Source organism: Chiloscyllium plagiosum, chromosome 30 (assembly GCF_004010195.1).
Source record: "Chiloscyllium plagiosum isolate BGI_BamShark_2017 chromosome 30, ASM401019v2, whole genome shotgun sequence".
Classification (NCBI taxonomy): domain Eukaryota; kingdom Metazoa; phylum Chordata; class Chondrichthyes; order Orectolobiformes; family Hemiscylliidae; genus Chiloscyllium; species Chiloscyllium plagiosum.
Genome location: NC_057739.1, coordinates 36,941,778 through 36,962,256, shown reverse-complemented (window position 1 = coordinate 36,962,256; position 20,479 = coordinate 36,941,778). Strand labels below are relative to the sequence as shown.

Here is a 20,479-nt window from a genome sequence, read left to right as displayed (position 1 = left end):
CAGGGGTAGGTTCTTTACCCAGAGGGTGGTGGGGACATGGAATGCGCGGCCTGTGGGAGTGGCAGAGTCAGAATCATTGGTAACCTTTAAGTGGCAATTGGATAGGTACATGGATGGGTGCTTAAGCTAGGACAAATGTTCAGCACAACATCGTGGGCTGAAGGGCCTGTTCTGTGCTGTATTGTTCTATGTCAAGGGACTCACATGCACCTCACACTGTACCCATCAGGGTCATTTCCATGATTCCTGTACCAAATCTCACACCCGCATGAAATTCTCTCTTGCTTAGTGGAGGCGTGTAGCTGGCCTTGGATTCCAGCTGTCTTTTAACTGCCCCCCCCACAAGTCTGGAAATGTCAAGTTTAATCTAGTGCGGAGTCATCTCGCCATCAGAAACTCTGCTGGAACGGTTTCTGTTGAGTGAGGGGTGATCCTAAAATTGAACTGGAACCAGACAATTTGGTATCAGGTGACTCTGTAGGCTGCTTCTTTAAGTCTGCCTTCAACATTTGGACTGCTCTTTTCTCCAGACCATTGGACAATTAATAGTACGGAGCTACCCTTACGTGACAAATGCCATTCGACTTCAGGAAACACAAATTCCCTGGTGGCAAATAACATCCCATCATTGGTGACCAATACTTCTGGGAGTCCAAATATCGCAAACAACGCTCGCAGCTTCTCAATTGCTATCCCTGAGTTTGCTGAACAGACTATATGCACATCCAACCACTCTGAAAGGGCATCCACTATGACCAGGAACATTGAGCCCATGAAAGGACTGGCATAGTCAACATGTAACCGACCATTCTCTTGGAAGTGGGACCACCGCTGGTGGCAATATTTACTCTTGTTGGTGGGGAGTGCCACTGCCTCCCGCTGGCGGACTGTCACCTACAGGACGAGTAGCAGGCTGGTAAGGGAACGTGAAAGATAAACACAAAACTGTTGACCCCAGGAAACATTGAGGAGGTCAAGAGGGATTACAGAGGTTGGAGAACCATGAAGCCCCTCTTTGAGTCTCCAACAGACTGGTTGGAAATAGTAAAAGGGAACATCAAGAGGCTCCTCATCCTCAAAAGGTGTTCAGGAGGCGAGAAAGGGGCAAGGAAAACTGTCCCAACTCCAGGCAAGTATGCAAAACCTGCTCCTGCTGTAGACGATGGGGGTCGATGTCACGAAGGACCTCCAGGCGGTGAAGGGCCAGCAAGCCTCACTCTTTGTCTCGGAGGCCTCCAAGATAATCTTCCGGTCCAGGGTCCGCTTCGTGGAGCAGGATGAGACATGCTCACATTTCTTCTTCCAGAAGGTGCACAAAGAGAGCTTCATGCTCAACAGCCTGAAGGAAGAAGATGGCTCGGTAACATCATCTCAGGCTGATATCATAAGGATCAGCAAATCCTTCTATGCCAGTCTGTATGACTCAAAGCCAACTGACAGCGCTGCCTCCCAGTAGTTTCTGTCCTCTATCACGGAGGTCTTAGACGACAGGAAACAGGAGAGGCTGGACGTTATCTCTGGATGAGCTGACCAAGGCCGTCGAGTCTTTTGAAAAGAATAAAACTCTCAGAAGCAATGGCTTACCGGTCGAGCTCTATTCTGCTCTATGGGACTTGATTGGTCAGGACCTGCTGGAGGTGTATGTCAAAATGCTTCTGGCAGGTACTATAAGCGAATCCATCAGGAAAGGCATCATCACCCTCAGCTACAAGCAGAAGGGTGACAGGGAGGAAATTAGAAATTGGAGACCAATCTCACTATTAAACGTAAATTACAAAATCTTGTCAAAGGTCATTGCCAACTGGGTCAGGTCTGCTCTGGGATCGGTGATTCACCCTGACCAGTCCTGTGTTGTACCGGGCGGGAAGATGGCTGAGAGTCTCGCACTTCTCAGGGATACGACCGCCTATGTGTAGGACAGCGGGATGGACACCTGCCTCAACAGCCTGGACCAGGAGAAAGTCTTTGACAGGATATCACATATGTATTTGAGAGATGTTCTCTCCAAAATGGGCTTTGGGGAGGGAATCTGCAAATGGATCAGACTGCATTGTCAGTACAGTCTCAATCAATGGGTGGGAATCAGACAGCTTCCCAGTCAGATCTGGAGTCAGGCAGGGCTGCCTTCTCTCTCCTGCCTAATTTGTGTGCTGCATAGAGCCATTTGTCGAGTCCATCAGGAAGGATACGAGCCTGAGAGGGGTGACTATTCATGGCAGCAGGGGGCCTACAGGTTAAGGCCTCCCAGTACATGGATGACGTCGCAGCTTTCTACTCGGATCCGCTGTCCGTGCACAAACTCATGTGCATAGGTGACCAGTCCAAACGGGCCTCGGGGACCAAGGTAAACCGAGGCAAGAGCGAGGACATGCTCTTCGGGAACTGGGCCGACCAATCGTCTATCCCCCTCACCGTTAGGACTGATCATCTGAAGGTGACGAGTAGCAGGCTGGTAAGGGAACGTGAAAGACAAACACAAAACTGTTGGCTTTGAGTCTGTATGACTCAAAGCCAACTGACAGCGCTGCCTCCCAGTAGTTTCTGTCCTCTATCACGGAGGTCTTAGATGACAGGAAACAGGAGAGGCTGGACGTTATCTCTGGATGAGCTGACCAAGGCCGTCGAGTCTTTCGAAAAGAGTAAAACTCTCAGAAGCAATGGCTTACCGGTCGAGCTCTATTCTGCTCTATGGGACTTGATTGGTCAGGACCTGCTGGAGGTATATGTCAAAATGCTTCTGGCAGGTACTATAAGCGAATCATCAGGAAAGGCATCATCACCCTCAGCTACAAGCAGAAGGGTGACAGGGAGGAAATTAGAAATTGGAGACCAATCTCACTATTAAACGTAAATTACAAAATCTTGTCAAAGGTCATTGTTAACTGGGTCAGGTCTGCTCTGGGATCGGTGATTCACCCTGACCAGTCCTGTGTTGTACTGGGCGGGAAGATCGCTGAGAGTCTCACACTTCTCAGGGATACGATCGCCTATGTGCAGGACAGGGGGATGGACACCTGCCTCAACAGCCTGGACCAGGAGAAAGTCTTTGACAGGATATCGCATATGTATTTGAGAGATGTTCTCTCCAAAATGGGCTTTGGGGAGGGAATCTGCAAATGGATCAGACTGCATTGTCAGTGCAGTCTCAATCAATGGGTGGGAATCAGACAGCTTCCCAGTCAGATCTGGAGTCAGGCAGGGCTGCCTTCTCTCTCCTGCCTAGTTTGTGTGCTGCATAGAGCCATTTGTCGAGTCCATCAGGAAGGATACGAGCCTGAGAGGGGTGACTATTCATGGCAGCAGGGGGCCTACAGGTTAAGGCCTCCCAGTACATGGATGACGTCGCAGCTTTCTACTCGGATCCGCTGTCCGTGCACAAACTCATGTGCATAGGTGACCAGTTCAAACGGGCCTCGGGGACCAAGGTAAACCGAGGCAAGAGCGAGGACATGCTCTTCGGGAACTGGGCCGACCAATCGTCTATCCCCCTCACCGTTAGGACTGATCATCTGAAGGTGCTGGGTATTTGGTTTGGAGGGGTTGGGGCGTGTGCCAAGTCTTGGGAGGACCGGATCAGGAAAGTGAGGCAGAAACTAGGCAGATGGAAGCAACGGTCGCTCTCCATCGCGGGGAAAAACCTGGTCATCAGGTGTGAGGTACTGTCAGTGTTGTTGTATGTGGCACAGGTCTGGCCTGTTCCCAGAACCTGTGCCGCCGCAGTCACCCAGGCCATCTTCCACTTCATGTGGAGATCAAAGATGGACCGGGCCCAAAGGGACACCATGTATAAAGGTCTGGACAATGGGGTTAAAAAAAAAAAGCACACCCAATGCCACCCTCACGTGATGGCCACCTTTGTGTGTAGCTGCATCAAGCTGTGCGTGGATCCCCAGTATGCAAACACCAAGTATCACTACGTATTGAGGTTCTACCTGTCCCCGGTGTTGTGAATGATGGGCCTTGCCTCGCTGCCGCGGAACGCACCAACTGTGCCTGGAGGATCATCAACTCGGTGAAAGACGCTCTTTGATCTGCCCGAAACCTATTGATCTTCCAGCTGAAGGAGTTGACCCCGACTCAGTCTTACAGACTGGCACATTCCAAGGTCCAGGACTACGTGTTGAGGGACGCACTGAAGCTTGGGGCAGCTGCTGCCAAGGCGCAGTGGGGAAAGACCACCATGTAAGGTCTGCCTGCCTATGAAAAACAGGGGGCCCACTCAGTAATTGGGCTCCGCTGATGCCTCAGCAAAATATCTGGATGGTCAACACACAAACTTGTATATACGAATGATTAATTCCGATCTCTGTATGAAAAGAAATGGAACGTATGAATGGCATCACCAATTGTATAGATATCAAAATAATTTTATGAATAAAGTATATTTTTGGTGGGGAGTGCCCAACACAGCTATGTCAGCATCCAACCCTGGCCACCAGCCACAGAATCTTCATTTTGGAAGCCCCTGCATGACCCTGGTGGAGTTTGGTCATTATCTGGTGGCGGCAACCTTTATTCAGGACAATCTCTCTCCAGTGATCTGGTTTCACTGGGTCCAGAAAGGTTTCAGTCCTGGTTGCAATGGCCCTTCTGTCTCCCCATTACCACCATCTGTTGTAGTTTTGATAGGACAGGATCTTTTAATGTCCACAGTCAGGTATTGTCAACAGTGACCGGAAGGGCGTGCAGGAAGTTTAAAACAAGAGTGGGCTCTTCCAGGGGAGGCACTACCAGTGGAGAATCTGCCAGTGGGAGGCAACTCGGGGCATTCACATTAGCCACTTGGCTTCCTGGATGATGTTCTAGATCATACTTGTAAGAGCTGAGTGTAAGGGCCCATTGTTGAATTCTACTAGTAGCTACTGGTGGCACCACTTTGTCTTCCTTCAGTAGCTCTAGCAGGGGTTTGTGATCTGTTACCAAAACAAATTCCCATGTCTAAAGGTACTTAGAAGTAAAGGTACTTCAGCACACACCGAAGATGACCGCCAAACCTTTCATTCTCTATCTGGGCACATTTGTGTTCGGCGTCAGCCAAAGTCTAGGAAGGCATTCACTATTGGGCATTCCTCTCCATTGGCTCCCTGATGGTCAAACACTAACCTGTTACTGCAAAAGGAGGCACCACTTGTTGGCGCTACCTCTCGTTTTGGATCATAGTGGGCCAACACCTTCAATGATGATAGCATTCAGGGAAGTGAAAAAGCAGCTATTTGTTGGCTATGTGCCCATTTCCAAGGCTGACCCTTTTTCAATAGCAGCTGGAAGGGTGCCAAGATGGAGGCAAGGTTAGGTATGAATTTTCCATCATAATTCACCAACGCAGGGAAAGACCTAAGCTCTGGTACAGATGGGGGAGCTGGGAGTCCTTTGATCGCCCTTAATTTACCTTCCAACGGGTGTAACCTGGCTTTGTCGGCTCTATAATCTAACTAGTTGACATGGGTCCTGGAACACACATTTTCCCCTTCTACGTGCTTAAATAGTGCATATTCCCTATGTCCAAGTTTTCCAAGTGCTCTTAATTGGTTTGGTCAGTTACTAGCACATCATCTAGATAAATGGCAACCTGGGGTAGCACTTGTAAAACGTTCTCCATGGTCCACTGGAAAAGGGTATAAGCTGTTGATACCCAAAATGTCAGTCTTGTACACAGATATAAACCTTAATGGGTGTTAATTGTGGCATACTTCTGGAACTTCTCATCTAGTCACAATTGAAGGTAGGCAAGGCTCAAGTCCAGGTTCATAAAGGACAGCCTCCTCTCCCCTCCCCCCCCCCCCCACACCAACTTCGCATAGAAGTTCTGAATGCAATGGATTGGGTATTTATCTAGCTGCGAGAAGCAGTTTACATTTATTTAAAATCCCCATAAAAGGCAAACCCAGCCGACAGGCTTCACAATCAGTATGACTCATGCTTCCCACTCTGCAAACTGATTTGATAATTCCTTCATTCTCCAGCCTCCTTATTTCTGCCTCTACTTTTGCCTGCAAAGCAAATGGCAACAGGCAGGCCTTGCAAAATTGTGGAATTGCTTCCTGGTCAACAAGTAAAATGGCTTTGGGTCCTTTGACAGTCCCAAGCCCTTCTTGACGAACTCTTGGGTTTTCCACTAGGGTTGCAATGCGGCAGTCATTTTCTGACTGAAAAATGTAGAGCCAATCCAGATGAATCTTTCTCAACCAATTCCACCCGAGTAAGTTTGGGCCCGAACTCTTACTACTATCAGTGGCAATTGCACCAACTGCTTCTCATAGCAGACGGAAACAAAGTTGTACGCTTAATTTGCAACGGCTCCCCAGTATACGTTCTCAGTCTGAAATGAGGTCTTGCGTGAACTTAAGGATTGGAGACCCAAGCGAATCTTGTTACAACTGTGCTGGTTTCAACCAACCCACATGTAGTGTGGCTTCCCAGGGTGTGCACTCTTCTGGATACTGGCTTGCGAGTTTTCTTGCTCAAATCAGGCCTTCTAGGACTTTTTGCTGTCTCAAGTCCACAAACCAGCTTTTCATCTGCCCCAATGTCATTAACCCGGGGGGAAAAAAATAAAATCGCTTTCTTTCCATAAACTGGACCTAGTCTTCAACAGCAGGATCAAACAAGTGAAGTTTTCCAAATAGATTCATGATGCCAAAAATACCGCAACTCCAAAATGACTGTTGTGAGTGAAGGCACATACTGTTTTCTCCAGTCGCCACTCAAATAACTGCAGAGGCTGGTATCCCAACATGTCACCTTTTATTTACTTGTGCACAATATACTGGTTGTCTAGCCAGCTCAGAGTTAGTCCTCTGAACTGAGGAGATTCTAAATCTCCTGTTTATATATTTGTTTTTTTTCTGAAACACACTGAACTGTGGCCCAGCCAGCACAGTCAGTAACCTAAACTGAAAAGATTCTAAATCGCCTATTTATATATCTGGGTTGATGCATGAATAGGATGCGTTTAGATTATATCTACAGTGTGGAAACCGGCCATTTGGCCCAAATCTCCTAATTGTATATTTTTTTTAATCTTTATTCAATTTCCACCACCAGGAAGAAAGGAAGCATCTCCTATTTGTACTGGTCAGCCAGGTCTCCCTCATTTTTTTTTCTTTTTCTTTTTTTTAATGTAGGAAACACCCGAGTGGCCAGTGACAAGCAGTGCCCTTCACATCAAAGGGCAATGCTGTGTGATCAAACAGTGAAGGGGAGGGCAGGGATTAAATCAAAATAGAGATGGACAGGGGAAATAATGCACTCCACTCCCTGCGGCTCCAGGGTGTTGGTGGACACTGCGTGTTCCTTCTCCAAGAACATCCGGGCTCTAACGCAACCACGGAAGAGGGGCAGGCAGTCAGCCCTAACGACCCCCTCAATGGTCCACTGCCTGGACCTGTTTATAGCCAGTTTGGCCAAGCCCAGGAGCAGACCCACGAGGAGGTCTTCAGACCTGCCCTCCCTCCTCCATACCAGGTGCCCAAAGATTAGGAGCGTGTGACTGAAGCGCAACAAAATACAGAGAAGAAGGTTTTTTAAGAAAATCAAAAAGGGAGCGTAATTGCCCACACCCAATATATACATGGTCTACGGACTCCACAGCGCCACAGAACAAGCAGTTGGGCTGGGAGTCCGTGAACCACTGCAATCTGCGGTTGCAGGGGATGGCTGCGTGCAGCACCCTCCACCCCAGATCCCCGAGAGAAAGGGGGAGGACTTCCGCGTAGAGAGCCCTCCATTGGGGATCCCCGGTGGCAAATGGGCACGTCTAGGCATGTCCGGAGTGGATGAGGGAGATGAGGTGGATGGTGTGCAGCAGCAGTCGATACAGGGCCCACCTTTTTAAGTCCTTAAAAGGGACAAAATTAAAATTCCGGAGGCGGCTCAGGTTGTGGGGCACAGGCTCCCGCGGGAAGTACGGGACCTTAGGGCCAATGTGAAATTCCGTGCGGGCTGGGGTGAGCGCGGACGGGATCCCACCGCACACCTGAGCATCCTCCAACTGGTAGGTCTCCCTCATTAGCCCAGGTTAACAATCCCAATCAAGGACCTCAGTCAACAAGGTCCACCTGGTTCCAATCACTACATGTTGGATATCAGTTATTTGTAAAATCTGAATTTTGGTTATTTAAGAAGTCTGGTTAGGAATCATTGGCACAATTCTGAGGACCATTGAATATTTTAGTTTTACTACATTGCAAGTACAGGAATAGGAAGGCTGACCTGATTTGGCCATCGGTATTCCTGTCATACAATAGATATGGAGGAGACAGAGACATAGATATGGACAAATGGAGGAGTCTAGCTGAACTTCAGAGTATAACCTTATCAAGTAGTAAATGCAAAGATGCTTTTTCTCTTCAAATGTGTAACATTTACCAAGAGTTCAACACACTGGCATCAATGAGCTTTTAATTGTCATTGACTATCAAGAATTCCATTGTTCCTTGTGGGAAATGGTGCATAACAACTACAAATCTACTGCACATTACATTTGTCATATAATTATACAAAATTGAAATGACTGAACAGTTTGTTTATATGATTAATACTGCATGACAGAGTCTAAAAAATATTGAGGCTAAACTATCAATAAAGTAATGAATCAGGGTTGAAGTATACGATGTTTAAATTAAGTAATCAGAACATTTCTCAATAGTAAAAAAGCCAACAGGACAACACAATTTTATCTTGAATTTATATCCAACCATTCTGCAGAACAACATGGGTTAACTTTATTCAGCAGGTTATAAAGGAGAGAAAAGCAGAGAGAATCTCACAGAATTCTTCACCAACAGAAGTTTTTCTCTTTTAAAAAAAGTAATCTCAGTTGCCCTACTACACTCCTAATGGCTTGTTTTCCAACTGTTAGTTGGGTGATGATACAGCCAGTATACAGAACCTACCTGCAACCTAAAGAATTCTGAATAACACAGGGGAAGATAAAGAAAAAATGAAGTTGGATAATAAACACACCTGCATAATTTACATTTACTTAAATACTTACAATAGGTTTTCCTTGTCAGCTCCTCTACAACGTCAGGTTTCAGCTTGCTGTTGGACTTCCCCATTGCAGCAACTTAACACATCAGAAAGTGGATTTTTGGAAGAGTATATTAAAGTCTGAAGAAATCAGAGCTCCAAACAAGTCGGAAATATTAATGGTGAGTTTGAGTTAGGCCTCCTGTGTTCTCTCTGCGTAATGTTGCACAGCTGTGGTTTCCTTGGTGACGGTTTAATAATGGCCTGTTTGTCACTCCACCACAGGTTTGATAAGCAGCCCAAACACAATGTCAAAATTCACTCTTTTTATTACTCTTTCTTCAAAATCACCCTCATAGAAGCTTTACTTTGTTGTGAAATTTTGAATAGCCATTACCCCGATTGAAACGATGGTTCACTTAATATAGTCCCTACGGGAGATGGATGATGTTTTCAGCTTTCCTTTGGTATGAAGAGTTGATAATCACTGACCCCAGCTTCAATGACAGTTGCTCAATTTAGCCACAATGGGAGATGCGTGGTGTTTACAGTATTTCTTTGTCTTTCGTATCCTCTGAATTGAAGCAACTTAAAGAGTTGTTTTATTCTGTTCTAATTTTAGAAACTGATGATGCAGTTTAAATAGTTCAAGCGTGATTACAGCATTATTGAACTGCAAATGGTCAACTATCTCAAAGCACGATGTCCTGGATTAGTTTGTGGAGCAGTTATTCAATGCTACAATCCTTGGAATCCTGGAAGAGACAAAACAGTACAGGTATTGTACACAATGACAGTTATCCAGATTTCAAGAGTATGTCAAATTAATTTTTATTGCAACTGAGAAGCAAAATAACACCTCATGCTCCCTAAAGCTAAGCAAATAATTATACAATCTAAGCCAGACTGCGCTAATAATGGCTCAAAGAAATAAAGCAGTGATCAGCTGAGTTGTACAGATCTCAGAGGACCCATGTTTGAGTTTCAAACTATATTGCATTTGCTAATCTCAGCAGGAATACCAGTGAGGTGCTGCCAATTAATCTCAGAACCACCATTTTAGGAATGGGATTAACAGACTAAATTATTTACTCCAGATTGCATTCTTTAATGGAAGAATACAAACTCAGATACTGGATCAGGTTATAAGTGGATTCAATAGTGATGCACATAGTCAAGTGTGAACAGACATTCACCATCAAACTCATGAGACAGTAAATCAGAGTAGCGCCATTGGTATCCAATATTATACAATTACCAGTTGTTGAATTAGAGTTTTATAGCACAGAGAGACCTTTTGAAACATCATGTCTGCATTGGTCATCAAGCATCTACCTACAAGAGTAATTTGCAGGAAACATACAAACCAATAGCAAAAGCATACATAAGCATTAAAATATAATCAATAAAGAGGAGTACAAGTCCCCTACAGTCAGAAGCAAGGCAATTCATAAAGAGGAACAAAGAGGTGGCAGACCAATTAAATACATAATTTAGTTCTATTTTCACTAATATGGGGAATCTCCAATTCTAATTGGAGGTGGAATTTGAATAAATTAGCATGAATAAGGAAATGGTATTGGAGAACTAATAGCATTTATGGCAGATAAACCCTTACGACCTGATAACCTTCATCCCAGAGAGTTTGAGGAAGTGGCCCTAGAAATAGCAGATGCACTAGCAGTCATCTTCCTAAACTGTACAGACACTGGAACTGCTCCTGTGGATTGGAGGATAGCTGATGTAACCCTACTATCTAAGAGACTTGGCAGAGAGAAAGCAGGGAATTAAAGACTGATTTGCTTGAAATCAATAGTTTTTTAAAAATTCATTCTTGGAACAGGACATCATTGGCTGGATAAGCATTTTTTATTGTTCGTCTTTAGTTGACCTTGAGAAGGAGGCGGTGAGCTGTCTTCGTGAATCACAGCAGTTCATCTGCCGTTAGTAGGCCCACGATGCCCTTAGGGAGGGAATTCCAAGATGTTGATCCAGCAACAGTGAAAGAATCGCGATATATTTCCAAATCAGAAAGGTGAGTGGCTTGGAGAGGAACCTGCAGGTGGAGGCATTCCCATGTATCTGCAGCCCCGGTTTTCTGGATGGAGATGGTCATGGACTTGCAAGTTGCTGTCTAAGGATCTTTGGTAAATTTTTGCAATGCATTTTGCATATAGCACATATTGCAGCCACTGATTAGATTAGATTCCCTACAGTATGGAAACAGGCCCTTCAGCCCAACATGTCCTCCGAAGAGTAATCCACGCAGACCCTGACTAATGCACCTATCACTATGGCCAATTCACCTGACCTGCACATCTTTGGATTGTGGGAGAAAACCCACACAGACGCAGGGAGAATGTGCAAACTCCACACAGGCAACCGCCCGAGGCGGAAATCAAACTGAGTGGGAAAAATATTAGACTCCATTATAAATATGTAATAGCAGATTATTTGGAAGGTAGTGATAGGATCGGACAGAGTTAGTGTGGATTTAGAAAGGGGAAGTCATGTTTAACAAACCTGCTTGAAGCTTTTTGAGGATGTAATTGGTAGAGGGGATATGGGGGAGTTGGTAGACGTTGTTTACTTGAATTTTATGTAGGCTTTCAACAACACACAAGAGATGGCCATTCAAATTTAAAGCGTATAGCATTGAAAGTTGCATCCAGTAATGAACTGAGAATTGGTTAGCACACAGATAAAGTACAAAACAAAATCAAAAACAAAAACATAAGTGGGTCTTTTTGAGTGGCAGACAGTGATTGGTGGTGTATCACTAGGATCAGTGCATGGACTACCATATGTTGAAGTTTGCACAAAGCTGGGTGCGAGGATATACTTTGAGGAGAATAGAGAGAAGCTTCAATGGGATTTCAATACAACAAGTAACAGGGCAAACACATGGCAGATGCAGTATAATGTGGTTAAATGTGAGGTTATCCACTTTGCGGACAAAAACAGGCAACCATATTATCTGAATAGTGGCAGATTGGAGAAATGGGTGGTGAGATCACGATGCCCTCCTGCACAAGTCACTGGAAGTATGCAGATGCAGCAGGTGATGAAGGAGGCAAGGAGTATGCTGACTTTCATAGCGAGAGAATTTGAGTACAGAAGCAGGGATGTCTTGCTGCCACTGGATAGGCATTGGTAAGACTACATCTGGAGTACTGTGTGTGGTTTTGAAACCCATATCTGAGGAAGATGTTCTGGCAATTGAGGGAGTACAGAGAAAGTTTACAAGATTGATTTCTGGAATGGCAGGACTGATGCATGGGGAGGGACATTTGGGATTATATTCACTAGAGTTCAGAAGAATGAGGGTTATTTCATAGAAGCTTGTAAAGTTTTAACTGGATGAATCTGGGTAGATGCAGGAGTGATCTTCTCGATGACCGGGGGTCCACAATTAGAGGTCACAGTCTAAGGTTATCTGGTGGGCCTTTTAGAGAGAATTGAAGAGAAATTGCTTCACCCATATATAATGAGCCTGTGGAATTCTCTGCGACAGACAAGATACTAAAGACTTCAAAGAAACATGTAGATATAGTTCTTAGTACTAAAGGGATCAAAAGATATGGGAAGAAACTAGGAACAGGTTACTACATTGAAGTCCTGCTACTATATTCTAAGTTTCTCTAGAGTCATTTTGTATGGAAACAAACCCTTCAGTCCAACTAGTCCATGCTGACCAAGTTTCCCAAAGGAAACTAGTCCCATTTGCCTGAATTGGCCCATATCCCTCTAAACCTTTCCGATTCATGTACTTATCCAAATGTCTTTTAAATGTTATAACTGTACCTGCATCCACCAATTCCTCCAGCAATTCATTTGACATAGAAAATGTTGCCCCTCAGGTCCTTTTTAAATCTTCCTTCTCTCACCTTAAAAAATATATCCCCTAGTTTTGAACTCACCCACCTTAAGAAAAAAAAACTTTGCTACTCACCTTATCTATGCCCCTCAAGATTTTATAAACATCACTCAAGGCACCCCTCAACCTTCTATATCCCAGTGAAAGATGACCCAGCCTATCCAGATTAGTTTTATAACTCAAACCCTCCATTCCCAGCAATTTGCTGGTAAATCTTTTGTAAACTTTCTCCAGTTTAATATCCTTCTTATCACAAGGTGAAAGAACCACACAAGTATGCCAGAAGAGGCTTCACCAACATCCTGTACAACCTCCTACACTCAATGGTCTGAAAAATGAAGACAAGCGTCCTAAGCACCATCTTAACCACCCTATGCACGCGTTGCAAATTTTCCACCATTCAATCCACAGTCTCGTATGCTTTGGCACCTCAAATGACATAAACAGTTCTTAAATGCTGTGATGGTCACCATCTCTACCACTTTCAGACAAAGAGTTCCAGATATCCACAACTCTCCAAGTAAAACAAAAATCCTTTTAACTCCTCTAAAACTCTTCTCCTTTACCTTAAATTTCTATCTATTCATTCAAAGTGAACAGTTTCTCTGGAACTACTCTACCCACTTCATGACTGAGCACCTCTATCACATTTCCTTTTACTCACATGCTTTTTAAAAAGTGTGATGCCAGAACTGGTCACAATACTCCCACTGAAGCTGAATCAGTGTTTTAGAAAAGTTTTCCAAAGCTTTCTTGCTTTTTAATCTGTGCATCCTTTCATAAAGCCCAGGATCCTGACTGCCTCCATAGCTTTCCTCAACCAGCCTTGCCATCTTCAACAACTTGTGCACCTATACCCCCAGGCTCCTCTTCTCCTGCACCCCTTTTAGAATGTCATCATTTTATGTTTTATTATATTTCATTCTTCCTATTAAATATGTCACATTAAGTACATCAAAATAACGTTTTTATCATCTAATTTTTCCCCTGAAGCTTGTAAGATACATCCACAGAAAGAAGATAGGAAATGGGAATTAATACAGAGGCAATGAATGACTGTTTTTTTAAAGGTCATGTTGGACAAGTATATAATTTGGTTACTAACTACTAAATTCATTGTGCACACACAATGTTTACCCCTCATGATGTATTTAAGAAACAAGAAAAACTAAATTTGACCCCTGGTATGTATTGAGTGAAGTAATCTTAGCTCGGGAAATACAGAGGACACAACAATTAGCTTCTTGTTGTTGGGCTAAGGTAAAAAGGAAAAACAGATAACTCAAAGAACGAGGGATTTAGAATGTGTCTGTAGCCAACCAGTGATGAGGGCAAGTTGCAATGCAGTGTGCTGGAGAAGTCTATGGAGGAAACTCCTAAGGTAGGGTCAAGACACAAAGGTAATCAATGAGTTACATAGAATGAAAAAAGAAATGTGCAGGACCCAAAGTCAGAGAACTGTATGCGAAAGAGGTTGAAGAGATGATCAGTATCAGATGGGGTGACAGCCTGGGAAAAGAATGAAAAAGGGACAAGGATCACAAATATTCTACATTTAGGAAACTGAAAATCAAATGAAAATTATGGTTATGAATTAACTAAACTTAATGTAGTACAGAATATGGCCTTGAAGTTGAAAAGTCCATCACAATGACATGTCAACAAAGGTACAGACAATGGTTAAGGCAAAGATATGGTGAAATGGCATGGATAAAACATTGAAATGAAGTCAGGCAATATTGCAAAGTTGAAGCATCCTGTCTTCACAGTGGATAAAAATGGGTTTATACTCAGCTTAGAGTCAAATGTCCTACTTAACCACCATCCTCAAGAGGATAATAGAGAGTACAATGGGATCTCTCAGAGTACAACAGGATCTTTATCAGATGGGCCAATGGGCTGAGGAGTGGCAGATGGAGTTCAATTTAGACTAAATGCGAGGTGCTGCATTTTGGAAAAGTAAATCAGAGCAGGACTTGTACACTTAATGATAAGGTCCTGGGGAGTGTTGCTGAACAAAGAGACCTTGCATTGCAGGTTCATACTTCCTTCAGAGTAGAGTCGCAGATAGATAGGATAGTGAAGGCGGCATTTGGTATGCTTTCTTTTATTGGTCAGAGCATTGAGGAAAGGAGTTGGGAGGTCATGTTGCAGCTGTACAGGACATTGGTTAGGCCACTTTTGGAATATTGTATGCAATTCTGGTCTCCTTCCTAATGGACGGATGTTGTGAAACTTGAAAGGGTTCAGAAAAGACTTATAAGGATGTTGCCTGGGTTGGAAGATCTGCACCATAGGGACAGGCTGAATAGGCCCAGGCTGTTTTCCCTGGAGCTGAGGCTGAGGATAACCTTACAGAGGTTTATAAAATTATGAGGGGCATGGAAGATAAATCGGAAATCTCTTTTCCATTGAGTGGGGCTGTCCAACACTTGACAGCGTAGATTTAACGTGACAGAGGCAAGATATAAAAGGGACCTAGGGGCATCATTTTCACCCAGAGGGGGGGGGGGGGGGGGAAGTGCTGACAAATGGGACTAGATTAGGTTAGGATATCTGGTTGGCATGGATGAGTTGTATCAAAAGGTCTGCGCCCGTGCTGTACATCTCTATGACTCTAAGTAAACTGCAATACAAACTACTGCACAGTCTAATTACCGATCTCCAATATGGCTTATTTTGTGGACATCAGAATTTGAAATACAGCAGCCAAGTGAATTTGGCTTATCACAATCTGCACTGAAAAAATGTTTGACAGTTTCTCAAAGTTCCATTGTTTTTCCTCCAATTTTCTCACCCATCTCCAAGTATTGATTCCAACCACCATGCCATGGAACAATGGACAGAGTTTCCCTTCATTTTTTTAAATTCATTCATAGGATGAGTGTCATTGGCTTGGCCAAAATTTATTGCCCATCCCTAATTGCCCAGAGAGCAGTTAAGAGTCAACCGCATTGCTGCAGTTCTGGAGTCACATGTAGCCCAGACCAGGTAAGGATACCAGATTCCTTTCCTAAAGCACATTAGTGAACCAGATGGGTTTTTCCTGACAATTCACAATCGTTTCACGGTCACCATTTTAATTCCAGATTTTTTAAAAACAGAATTCAAATTCAACCATCTGAGTACCCATTGTCTGGGTCTCTGGATTAACAATCCAGCGTTAATACCATTAGGTCATCATCTTCCCAATATTCTGCATTATGAGTTCTAGCTAGTGACTGCAGGGGACACTATACAGCTTCAATGATTCCAGGGCTTAACCAGCATTTACCAATTTCCATTAGGACTCGTGAAGTTTTCAGGAGTGATCAGTTCTCTTCTCTAATTAATAATTCACTTGGTCAACTTTGGAGCTCTGACTGATTATGAACTGTAGAACTCGAGATTTATGTTAGACCCACCCAAATTACTTTTAAATAAGTGTATCTATACATAAAATGAATGCTGTACTCAGAGGTTTCACAACAAAGTGCAAACAAATACCTTGTTGCACTTCTCAGCAAGCCTCTGATCTGTTCCACACATAACCAAATTGCAAAGCCTGCAGCATAGTGTCTCCAGCACTTCAACACATTCTCTGTAAACAGTAGAATATGAAAGCATTATAAATACTGCAGAGACCCCTAGGGTAAGCACATAAATGTTACACCAATTTTAACTTCTGAGATTTCCCTTTGTAATGTTACAGATTTCAAACCTGCTTTTATGATCATTGATCATGTAAAAGAATAGAACTTTCAGCCATTTTGCAGTAATCCTAAGAATTCTTAATTTGTACTGTTTTTGATATAGCATTGCATTCATGTCAAAAGTTTGACTGTAATAATCCTTGCATTACTATCTATGAATATATGACTAGTTAAACTCACAGCAACGCATTCCAAAACAATATTCCTGAGATTCTATGCAAGACATTTTGCTATGCAGCACTATTGATTGATTGCTTGTTGTATGCAGACCATACAACTACAGAGAATGAAATGTATCGTACTATCATTGCGGTTAAGCCATTAATTCTGATACTCCAAAAAAAAGCTTGAGTTAATTGCAATGTACTTACACAATTTGACAAATGATTTTAATGGGCTATTTTAAAGCTGAATTCAATTTACTTTGTTCATTGACATTTTTATTCACACACTAGTAGTAACCACAAATGCATTTCATTTTAGTTGAAAACCATAACTTCTTCAACTATCTCGTTCTTAGAAACGACCGTTTACAAGGAAGCTTGCGATGTGTCATTCAGACATTAAGTCGAATTCCAGCCTTCTTATGATGCTGACAGCAATGTGGCATAGACAGTGCAGACAAAGAGAAAACCTTGTCGCTACAGATGTCAACACATTTCTCCCTACCACACCAGCAAGCTTAAAATCAGACTCTCCAACGAACAACAGCAAAGACCTCGGATTTCTCACACATAGAGAGGGAGATAATTTAACTCCTAAATTGAAAGGGAAAGGGAAAATGACAAAGTGTATGGGGGGCGGGGGGGCTAAGAGTAAAAAATGCAAGTTCGTATCCCCAACGGCGGTTTATTCACGCCTTCTGGAAATCATTACCCAACACCCATTTTATTAGCGGAACGAATACTTATAAAGCCCCATCCACCCACAAATGAAAGGGGATTTTAAAAATTACTGTACATACACAAAATGAGGACAATACAACCCACTCACTAGCTAACGTGACTGATCAAGATGTTTCAGAACTTTACAGATTTCCAAATTCGCCCATCGAATGAACAGCCCGAAAGGAGATTTTTGGCCCATCTAACTTAAATGCGGTATGAATAAATACATCAATTACGTGCCTCTCGGCAGGCTCGAACGATGAACCAGAGAGAGAGAAAAAAAAAACACCAACACGCTCTGAATCATTGCGGGAAAAAAAAACACCAAATGGGAGACACATATGGGGACCCCTCACGTTTTCTTTCCTTTTTTGTTCCCGAGGTAGGTTGGAAACTTGCACAGAAAATAAGCGACACACGCACCAAACAAAATACAATTGCACTCAAAACACAAAGAGGGACAATACTTCCCGCGTAGCTGCTGGAAGAAAAAAGTTTCCAACATTGTTTTTAAAATTGCATCTTCAGAGAGGGGAGCGGGGTTTGTTTTTCTCTCAGCGAGTCTTGCAGGAGGGAGTGTAAATCTCAGACGGACCTACATCCCTCCTTAGCAACCGCAAAGCTTTCGCGTCACTTTCCACCCACCCAAAAACTCCCACAACAGCAACGTGTTGGGGGATGGGAGAGAGAACCGATCACCAAACATTACTGATCGCGCACCTACTGTGAAGGCCAGATCCACCGAACCTTGCCCGGCGATTTTAATTCGTACAGCGCGTTTCTCCCTCAGCTCACCGCCGGCGCTCCCTCCGCCTGTTTGAATGAAGCCCCACAGCAACCGAAGCGCCTGCACGCTCATCCGCCGGCGTCGGGATGTAGGGGTGGGGCGCGCGACTGACGTCCTCGCTCGCACCGCGTGCCTGGACAGTGACGTCATGGTCATGGTCATGGTCATTCCTTCCCCCCCCCCCCCCCCGCCCCCACTCGCGCGACTCCAGGTGTCTGAACTTGGGATGGAGCAGGAGTGAGCCATTTGGTTCCTCCAGGCCGCTCGGCCATTTAATAAGATCATGGCTAAGTCCATAGAGTCAAGTGCTGAAAAAGCACAGCAGGTCAGACAGCATCCGAGGAGCAGGAAAATCGACGTTTCGGGCCAAAGCCCGTCACCATTCCTGCCCGAAATGTTGATTTTCCTGCACCTCAGATGCTGCCTGACATGCTGTGCTTTTCCAGCAAAACTCTACTCTTGACTCTCATCTCCAGCATAACTCCATAGGCCTGCCTTGAGTCTATCTTAGATTTAAATTTAACAATTGAATTAGTATCTGCTGCTGTTTGAGGTAGAATTACAAACCTCCATTGGTCTTTGTATTACAGATGTGCTTACTAACATTTCTCCTAAATGGCTTGGCCCTAATTCTTAGACTACGCCCAATAAAAACCAGAACTGCAGACAGCATGAACTCTCCCACCTCTTAGCCCCCAACCCCACACAACAAGCCTTATTATCAAATACTGTAGTCTGCAGTTACACACTACCCATTGTTAGCCATTACAGTCTTCATTAACAGCTATTCGCCAACACAAACAAATCATTATCTACTTCTTTGTCCAACTGTTCTTCTGTCTCTTTGGGCTCTATCCCCACCTATAATGTCCTCTTTATCCCCTCCCCCCACCCTATTTTCTGCATATAAACTGACATATACCCAGCCACCATCAGTTCTGAGGAAAGGTCACCAGACCTGAAACATTAGCTGACTTCACAGACGTGCTGAGCTTTTCCAGCAACTTCTATCTTAGACCATGCCCCCTGGTTCTAGGATCATCAATCAGTGGAAATAGTTTATCTACCCTGCTAATATCCTGAAGACCTCAACTAAATCACCCCTTTAGCCTTCTAAATTTTACAGAATAAATAATGTCTAATCTCTCCTCATAATTTAACCCCTGAGAATCAGGTATCATCCCTATAAACCTGCACTGAATTTCCTTCAGGGCCAAAACATCCTTTTGCATAACTGCAGCATAATATTTGAATTCTTCTGCTCCAACCTTTTGGATATGAAGGTTAGTATTCCATTAGCCTTCTTGACTATTTTTCACATCTGTTTGTGGCATTTTAAAGAGCTAAACACCTGAACCCCCAAATCTCATTGGTCTTCCATTATATTTAACTTTGTACCTTCTAATAAATTCTCTGGTCTATCACTTTTCAGACTGAAATGGATAACCTCACAATTGCTGGTATTAAATTCCATCTGTGAATCCCACCCAGCTATTTTAACCCTCCCCCTCAGTTAGTTTCTCCGCTCACTCCTCTCTTCTCTCAGACTGTGCACTTGCTCTTTTGCAATGATGTTGCTAGAAGAGTTGATACTTCTGGATATAGATTTGTTGTGTTTATTTTTACTTTTGTTCTATTCAAGGTTAGTGCTGCATGTTGGAACTTGCTTCCATTCCAGCTATCCAGTGTCATTCTCAAGCCCTCCCAGGTCAGATGCAAAGTAAATTTCCCAATGTTAATTATATTAAAATAGCTGAGGATGATGAGAATGAAGTTAAAGAAGGAACCAAGGAGATTTAGTGAGCTCAATGTAATCAATACAGAGCAGCAAACAAAAAAGTCACACTTTAATGTGTAAGTCAGAGGGCATAAAGATCAAGCTGTACAGTACTCAGATAAGACCTCATTTCATGTTTAATTCTGGTCACCAAAATGAGCAAACTCAAAGCATTTTAACAAACAGTTCATTCCAAAAGGAAGAAAGATCCTAGGAGAAGGCATGGGTGGCTGTGGCTGACGAGGGAAGTTAAGAAACATATAAAGTTAAAAGAGAAAAAGTATAACATAGCAAAGATAAGTGGGAAAACGGAGGACTGGGAAGCTTTTAAAGAACAACAAAGGATTACTAAGAAGGAAATACACAGAGAAAAAATGAGGTACAAAGGTAAACTGGCCAAAAATATAAAGGAGAATAGTAAAAGCTTTTTTAGGTATGTACAAGGCAAAAAAATGGTTAGGACTAAAATTGGGTCCTTGAAGACAGAAA

The 20,479-nt window shown here is 43.6% G+C and overlaps 1 protein-coding gene across 2 annotated transcripts in view; it reads right to left on the bottom strand.

The window, feature by feature from the left end:
• Positions 1-18,362, bottom strand: part of LOC122564925 (neuronal calcium sensor 1) — a 185,111-nt gene extending 166,749 nt beyond the window's left edge. The window contains exons 1-3 of one of the 2 annotated variants that reach the window (XM_043720412.1): positions 18,147-18,362; positions 16,334-16,427; positions 8,996-9,725 (exon numbers count right to left, since the gene is read on the bottom strand). In XM_043720412.1, the coding sequence (XP_043576347.1) occupies positions 8,996-9,059 (64 nt within the window). In that variant the 5' untranslated portion in view covers positions 9,060-9,725; positions 16,334-16,427; positions 18,147-18,362. Of the gene's footprint in view, positions 1-8,995; positions 9,726-16,333; positions 16,428-18,146 lie in introns of those variants that run through there. The other variant, XM_043720411.1, reaches the window with a different exon arrangement.
• Positions 18,363-20,479: the final 2,117 nt, after the last annotated feature.